Source organism: Anarrhichthys ocellatus, unplaced genomic scaffold, assembly GCF_004355925.1.
Source record: "Anarrhichthys ocellatus isolate YVR2014 unplaced genomic scaffold, GSC_Weel_1.0 scaffold4, whole genome shotgun sequence".
In the NCBI taxonomy this organism is placed as follows: Eukaryota; Metazoa; Chordata; class Actinopteri; order Perciformes; family Anarhichadidae; genus Anarrhichthys; species Anarrhichthys ocellatus.
Window position 1 is genome coordinate 3,545,279 of NW_022280034.1, and position 8,244 is coordinate 3,553,522.

The 8,244-nt window shown below is 45.1% G+C and overlaps 1 protein-coding gene and 1 non-coding gene across 2 annotated transcripts; both read left to right on the forward strand.

The window, feature by feature from the left end:
• The first annotated feature begins 197 nt into the window (after positions 1-197).
• trnag-ccc (transfer RNA glycine (anticodon CCC)) lies at positions 198-268 on the forward strand. Its single transcript has one exon. It is a non-coding gene; the product is annotated as a tRNA-Gly (tRNA).
• Positions 269-829: 561 nt separating this feature from the next.
• Positions 830-5,269, forward strand: fbxw10 (F-box and WD repeat domain containing 10). The gene is given in 12 exon segments (XM_031842927.1): positions 830-1,352; positions 1,548-1,709; positions 2,219-2,352; positions 2,355-2,435; positions 2,489-2,811; positions 2,901-3,022; positions 3,379-3,533; positions 3,653-3,795; positions 4,049-4,207; positions 4,308-4,534; positions 4,607-4,961; positions 4,963-5,269. Coding segments are annotated over 12 exon segments (2,691 nt in total).
• The last annotated feature ends 2,975 nt before the right edge of the window (positions 5,270-8,244 follow it).

Here is an 8,244-nt window from a genome sequence, read left to right on the forward strand (position 1 = left end):
AATCCAACTTCCAGAATAAAGGTCGACATTCACGTACTTATAGTAGTAACGGTAAATCTAATTACCTCGGTGTTGTGTATCTACTACCCCAAACAGCAACATTTAGGACCCTTCTGTGGTGAAATTAGTGACAGATACCATCTGACTACAACTACCAACTCACTACATAAAGTCTGTGGTCTCAAGGTATTGCAGGGGCGCCGCTGGTGTAGTGGTATCATGCAAGATTCCCATTCTTGCGACCCGGGTTCGATTCCCGGGCGGCGCACTTGTTTTCCTGCCATCTGACACGATTCCGTATTATTAACATAAACTCTTAAACATTTACATCTACAGTTGTGATGTTAAATTTAAACAGCCTAGGACAGTTCGTACCATTTACATAATTTTGCGATAATTATGTGATATTATATTATTACATTTCACCTTACACTATATATTTTTATCCCATACAATACTGAGTACTGACTACACTATATTATGTTAATATGTTATACTATGTAATATAATAAAACAGTACATTAGTCAGGTGCAAGCTGTGTACGAATATACCAGACTTGCTGACTAGCTGCTATTAATCCTACCACTGTTTTAGCTTTGTCTTTAAATGCTCTTGTAGTTTCCACTTTGACTTCTTTTCTTATTCTACTTTTGACATATTTTTTTTTACAGAAACTTCACATAAAGTTTGGCGAAAGCAGGACAAAGGAGACATCCATTCACTCTTGGCGCGTGGAACCTGTTGCCGATGGTGTCCATAAAATAAAAAAAAATTAAAAAAACCTGTTGCCTCGCGACAACGCAGCCAACAGAACAAACTACGTATAGCATGGAGAAGAAGTCCTATAAGTGTGGTAGAAGTGTGTCTGCGTGCGAGCTGGACCGCAAAACGACGCACGGATGTCCCTACATGTGCGGGATGTGTCCAGTTTGCGCCTTTGCTCCGACACCACCGGCTTCTACCCGGTGTGTGTGGAAGGCGTCGGATGAATTCAAGAGGAGGTTCGTGGTGGAGCTGCTGTTGCGGTGCAGAAACAACAAAGTCCTCGAAGGCATCCACGGTGTGCTGTGCGTAACAACGTCGTGGACTTTATCCACTTACGCGAGGTCACGGAGCCCGACTTCGCCTAGGGATTACCCCCTCCGCGGTGCAGACCGTCCGCCGGACGGGAAACCACTCGGCATGGACCTGAATGAGGTCTGGGACTGGTTCAACAGCAGCCCCGACTGGATTCAATCACGTTATCTTTGCCGTTTGTTTTCCCTCTGCGACTCCGAACTATTACGCATGGTGACTAATTTAACCAGCGTGCTTCTGGTCAGACAAAAACGAGGGTTTCTGCAATCTAACGGTAAAAAAACAAAACACGTTTTACTTACTTATTTATTTCTAGAATAGACTCTTGTACTGCAATTCACAGTATTTACCGCTAGATGCCAGTAAAGGGCACAAACAGCTGCACAGACACATAATGTCATACATCTTTGCTCAATGACAATTTGCATGAATACGTCTTACCATATGGTGAATTTATGCTCATTTTCAGTGAGTAGTGTCAATACCAGTCAGCATGATGAGACAAGTGATGGAGACTCAGAGGACCCTGCTCTGATGGTGGTGCCCGGATCCTCGAAATCTGTGTCTGGAGTCAGCCGGCACAGAGACTTCATAGGCTGCCTACCGGTGGATCTGTCCAAGAGGATATTAGGTGAGTCAACACTCATGAAATGAAACGCAGTACTTGTGCAGACAGATTTTATATTCTTGATATATTTTAATTACTTTCAACGTTTTACATCATAGAATAATATTCATGTTGCAAATTAATTTATTAATGTGCACTTCTTCAGCGCTTCAGGTTGCTGATACACACAATCAAACAGTAGCAGAGTCCACTTCTCTCTGTCTTCAGGCTCAATCTGAAGTGTGTACCGCATTGACATGACCTTAAGCAGAGCCGGTCTGATGTTACTATGGGGATGCAACTTAATCACTCAAGAATGCTCTTGTTAAATCCACCACATCTAAGTGTGTAGCCCCTCGAATACGACAACAACAAAGCCTTGCCAAGCAACCGATTGGCTGTCCGCCGGTTAAAAATATGTATAATGACGTGCAAAGTGACGACAAGTAACGCAACATTTGGTATTTCTATAAATAACAAAAATCTATTTTTTTTTGTCTGTAAACTTGAACCACAAACGTGTCTTCTTCCAGGTCTGTTAGATGAGCACACTTTGAGACGCTGCCTGAAGGTTTGTGGATGCTGGAAGCTTCTCGCTCAGGAAACCGTGGAGGAAATCAAGTTCAGACGTCTTTTTCAGGAACAAATTAAGGCAACGATGAAGGTGGATCATTTAGGAATATGGGTATTTAAATCGTGCATTCAGGAGTTGTACATTTAAAAGTGTGCAAAGTTGCTGTAGTTTTTGGTGTGGCACATTTGTTTTCCTATGAAATGATTTAAAATAGAAATTTCATAATCAGTAATTACATCTTTCTGTTCTAGAGGTACAAAAGTATAAACAAAGTAAATCCTACTCTAAACCCTGCACATCGGAATGAAAACACGACTGACGTCATCGGGTTGTGTTTGGGTTCGACAGAGAAGACCCACATCGGGTGGTGGACTACAGAGGAGGACCGCTTATGGCGACGGGCTCCAAGGACCGCGTGGTGCGTCTGCTTCACGTGGCGTCGGAGACAAAAGTCGTGTCGGAGGTGATGGGCCACGTCGGCAGCATCCAGGCCACGCTGCTCTGCGAGGAAAGAGGCCTGCTGATAACGACGAGCTGGGATGTGAGTATCAGGTGAGGAGGAAACTGGATACTGATGATGATGATGATGGTGGGGGTACATTCCTCCTTGTGACTGGCTGGGTGTTTCATCACACCCGTAGGTGTTGGAGTTTGAAGACGGACAGGTGTGAGATGATGCTGTACGGTCACACTGGCTCCGTCAACTGTCTGGACGTCCACGCTGACAGACTCGTCTCCGGGGCTAAAGACTGTAAGGTCAAAGGTAAGCAGATTCAAAGCGACGCATGTCCATGTTCAGACTTTTGTCATTGGTCATCTTCAGAATAAATTCTGGCAATTCCAACACACCTACTGTTAATCACATGTTTTAATAGAGATAGAGTTATCTGGGTACAGTTTAATTGTACGTACTCATGCAGAAACAAAGGCTTCTTGTTGACACTATTGTTTAGAATTGCATTATTGTTGCTTTTTTAATTTCTTTTACATTTATCAAGTGGAGTCACGGACACAATATTATAATCAGGAGAAGAATCCGTATGATTTAACGTTTTAAAACTTTAAAGTTAACTTCTTTGTGTGTGCAAGTGAGCTTAATTTGAACTTCCACACTGCTAGTGTGGAGTCTAAACACAGGGAAGGATTTTGCGGATTTTCATTTCAAGCACCGCAGTCCCGTCCAGTGTGTGCGGATCAACAGGAGAACGGTGTACAGCAGCTGTGTCCGGGGCCTCGTCAGAGTGTGGGACATGGAGAACGCGTCGCTGCTCAGGGTGACAATTACGAGTCATTTGTGGAGAACAATAAATACATATTTACATAAAGTTTATCAAACGGTGTGTTGATAATACCTTTACTTTGGTTCATTTTGTTTTGCACTACTTTTCTGAAGGTGATCGATGCCCACAGGAGCTCAGTGAAGTGCCTGTTTGTCGACGAAAGGCACTTTTTATCCGGGGACTTCAGCGGTCAGGTCATGGCCTGGAGCGTCAGCTGCGACGCTAAAGAGTGTCTCATGACCTTCAACCACCCAAAGTAAGAAAGACACTTGCAATTTATTATTTGATTAGATCTACTGGGGGCAAAATATGGAAAAAGGCGGAGTTTTGTATTAATGAGGTTGATCCAACCTTGCAAAATGAAGCGGTGGTTCCTTGACAAAAAATTTTGTAGAATTTCCCTACCTTATTGCCTGTTCCTGACAGTGTTAGCTGTTAGTAACTGATATAAATATTCTCACTATATTTAATACCTGTTCTAATAACTCTAAATGTTGACTTTCCTGCAGCGAGGTGAAATCTCTGACTCTTGTTTACCTCCGTGTCATTACTGGCTGTGTGGATGGAAAGATTCGCATTTTTAATTTCCTCACCGGAGATTGTCTGAGAGACATCACGGTAGAGGCTGAAACAGGCTGAATACTGTCTCTGCACTTCCATGACAACCGGTGAGTCATTTCTTTATCATTGTAACATCTTCACTCGTGTGGTGTCCGGGAGTTCAAATACATTTGTCTCACATAATATCTTGTCTACGCCGTCCTTTAGTATACTAGTGAACGCGCCGTCCAGTGTGAAGCTCTACCAGTTTGCCAAAGTGTTCTGGGATTACACAGAGCCACCAGAGGGAGGCCAGGGCGATGTGGAGGCTCAGGTCGGTTCGGTTCCTGAGGGTTCCTTCGTCTCCGTCCGGGCCGATCGCAGCCAAAAGATGCACTGTAGCTATGACAAGAAACCAGAGGGAGCCGAGCCGCACTACCACACCTGCTTGCAAGGTAAGCATGCTTCAGAAATAGAGGAAATATGTGTTAAGATCAGCTGTTATAAGTGAAACTTTCCCTTGGTAGCCAGAGAGCGCTGTGAGTCTGCTAAACTGTCACTGATGCTGAGTGAGAAGGCAACGAGTGAGCGGATGACGAGGAGGGGGCTTCATCGTCCCCCGACATGCGACTCCATCCTCCTCCGGGTCAACGCCATGCAGAAGGCGCGGTGCACGGACGAAGCCGGCGTCAACATGGAGCGAAACGCCGGGCTGCGAGACTCCTGGGGCCCTCGCTCGTCTCAGGATCCTCTGCAGACTCGGACGTGGATCACACGTGATGTTCATCCCACAAGGGCCAAGACCCGCGTTCCAATTTTAAAGAGAGATGCCGGTCAAAATATGACAAAAGCGATCAAAGGGAAAGACGTCCGCACGGCCCCCCGACGCCACGACGAGACGCCATTTTTGAGCAATCGAGAGAGTGAGCGGATTCACTGCAGGGGCCTCAGAGGGGCCACGGGCTCCTGAGTGCGCGCTCATGAGGCCGCCGCATGATCCAGAACGCTGCGTGAAAACTGGCAGCAGCAGCTTGCCCAGGATCAGCCCAGTGGGTCCGTTTAGAGAGCACAGAGGACTCTGGCTGCTCACAGGGACCCAGCTGGAAGAGTGTTGGGTCAACAAGGATCTCACGCAGGACTGGGCGCAAAAACTGTCCACGAGGAATAAGAAGCAGGAGAAAAAAACGTGAAGAAATTCACATTTATTCTACTTTTATGATATAATTTGTCAGCAGAACTCTATCTTTATTGCTTAGTGGGTGTTCAGGACGTCTTTGTTTCTCTAAGGAACGTATGTTTAAATGTGGTGTTTCATTAAACCTCCACTAGGGGTCAGTATTGTATCATCTGATTGTGGCTGGACCAGGACCCGGGATTATGATACAGTAGTTTTGCAGTATGCTTTAGATTTAATTTGATGTTATTTAGAATCAATGCATTTGTAGTTTCATTATCTAACAGTGGTACATTTGTATTTTTAAGATTTCTTTTTTCATTTAGCATTCAGCTAAATTACATTTATATATTTCCTTAATGTTAATAAAGGGAGGGAGAAGCAGTTTTTTGTCGTGTCTTTTACATATTTTAGGTAGTTTGCATCCATAGTTTGATTGTAATGAAACTTGTAAAATAAAAAGTAGTATTTTCACATTTTAAACACTTGAATGTGACTTTTTCCCCAATAGTATTCATTCTCTTTTGTGATTAACTCTACAAAAATGCCTCTTCAAGATTCCAACAGTTATAATAATCAGTGCCGGCCACTTCACATCTGCTGTTTGTGTTTACGTTTTTTCGGTAGGGAGACTATTCTCATTTACCAATTTTACCTGAAAAAACCCTCCCCAACCAAGCAACAACAAATCTCTGTGGATTTTTTTTTTTTTTTATGCGTCTGCAGAACTTCAAACAAGATTTGTGAAGTCATCAGAGTAAGCAGAGTTTGTCCCATCCAGAGAGACCTTTCTCCCCCCCTGCCACCTGCCCTCCAGCCCCGCTGCCTCGGGGGCATCATTAGGGGCGAGGAGGTTGAAGATCAGCGAGAAGGACCTCTGCTTTGACAGCAGCAGCACAACAGCTGGGCACCCGTGAATAACAAAGGCTCATGAGGAGAACTGACCGGCTAAGACGTCCCACTTTTGGAGAATCTCTTCTTTCGGGAGCGTTCTGCTGCTAATTAATTTGGTCTGCAGGAAAAGAAACTGGGGATAATGGCGTCACCCCCTTTTTTTTCCTCCCGTGGTAGTGTGACGTAGGCAGACAATGCAATCCCCTCCTGCCACCCCGAGCTCGGCTTAGCTTCATCATGCAGCACAGCTCCCCCCATTGTTCCATCAGGTATGGAGTCTCTTGTCCAGGACCGGCAGAGCTGCGGGGGGGCATAATGAGCGTAAAATCAAAGCAAAGTAAGAAAAGGGAAAGTCTTCATGGAGGAATGCTCTTAGACCTTCTGCTCCCTCGAGCAGGCCCGAGGGTTGGCTGTGGAGAGGAGGGTCCAGGTTTATGTATGCACGGGGAGAAGCTTGAAAGAAACGACGGTTAACCCTCTCGCTGTGAACTGAGGTCTTTAAGGGTCTCAGTATGACCCGGCTGACCTTTTGCCCCACATCGATCTCCATCTCCAAAGGCGCATATTTGCATCATAGTTCATTTAATTTTTACATCTGTGTCATGCTGTGTCAGCAGCAGGTTAAAACTCATAACTCGATTTAAAAAAAACCTCTTTCCAGACCAGGTCAGTCATGGTAGAGAAAGTGATTAACCAAATCACGATCTGCATTATTTATTTATTTTTTGTTGGTATTTGCATGTCACTCAGACGGGTGCTGACTTGCCCTGGAGCTGTCCAGATATCACACCGTTACCAGGTTTAACGAGAGCCGCATCAGATGCAAAAAAGCTCATTCTCGCGGGGGACCGACTCACGGTGACTAAATCTCCCCTTTGTGAAAAGAAACCTACTCTGGACATTTGTTCTGACAGGCAGCCATAAGCACTGCTCTCTATCCTGGAGACTGCAGGGGAGCTGAAGCTCACACCGCTCACGATGGACCACTCCAAGGCCCAGACGGAGCTGTGACATCAACACATGGGAGTGACGACAAGCGCCTTGATCTCAGGACAGCTTTAAAAACGCCAGGCCGCACGGCCAGCGCTGTTTCCAAACATCCCCAATTAGGATTCAGTAACGAGATCCATATGCCTTTCTGACCTCATTTGCAGATAGCGATCATAAGCGAAAGGGGATACGGCCAGAACGAAAGGGAGGCAATTAACGGGAACACCATTACCGAGATATGGGGCTGATTAACGTCCACAACAGGCCGTGCCAAATAGATAAGAGAGAATCTGATTGCTCTTTGATTGGATCTCGGCGGTGCCTCTGCGGCCGAGCAGGTTTCTCGTTTTTTGGGGGGAGTTGGACCACGCTGCGTTCAAGGGTCCCCTGATTGAGCCAAGAAGAGCGCAGTGAAACCACTGTGACCACACATCAGGAAGAGGATAAAAGAGGCTACTGCTGGCTCCTCGTGTACATGACTTAACCCCCCCCAACAGATGAGTGTGCTAAGTTGTTGCTCACAGATGGCTCAGTGCTAACACGTGTCAAGAAAGCGCTGAGATGTGCTGCAGAGGTGACACCCGAATTAGCTAAATGCTAAATGCTTCGTTCCATACAAAGAGCCCTTGTGCAACTGTAAAGGTACCAAGATCTTTCTTTTTGATTTTGTTTGTGCTTATTTCATTAAGATGAAACTTTTTCTTTAATTTACGAGTTGACTGATTGTTCCATCTGTTTTAGCAGCGCGACATCTGGAATGTGTTTTGATAATTGCAAAGAGATTGTTTTCTACCTGCAAGAGCTATTCTATACAAAAGACCTACACAAAAACAAAATCAAACACGACCAGTGCTTTACCACCAGAGGCTATATGGCATATATTACAATGGAAGTTGGATGAGCCATCTGATCCTTTAGTACTTATCCTCTGGGGGGCCCACTAGACCTGTTCATGGACCCGGTCAGTGGCTAGTCCTCAATGTTTCAGCCAATCATTGGTGCTTTGGCAGTCTAAAAGCCTGTGTGTTTGTTTTAACAGATTTTATAAAGATGTGTGACCTCTCCTTATTTTGAAATCATTTTGGTGTAAATTGCACATAAAATCAC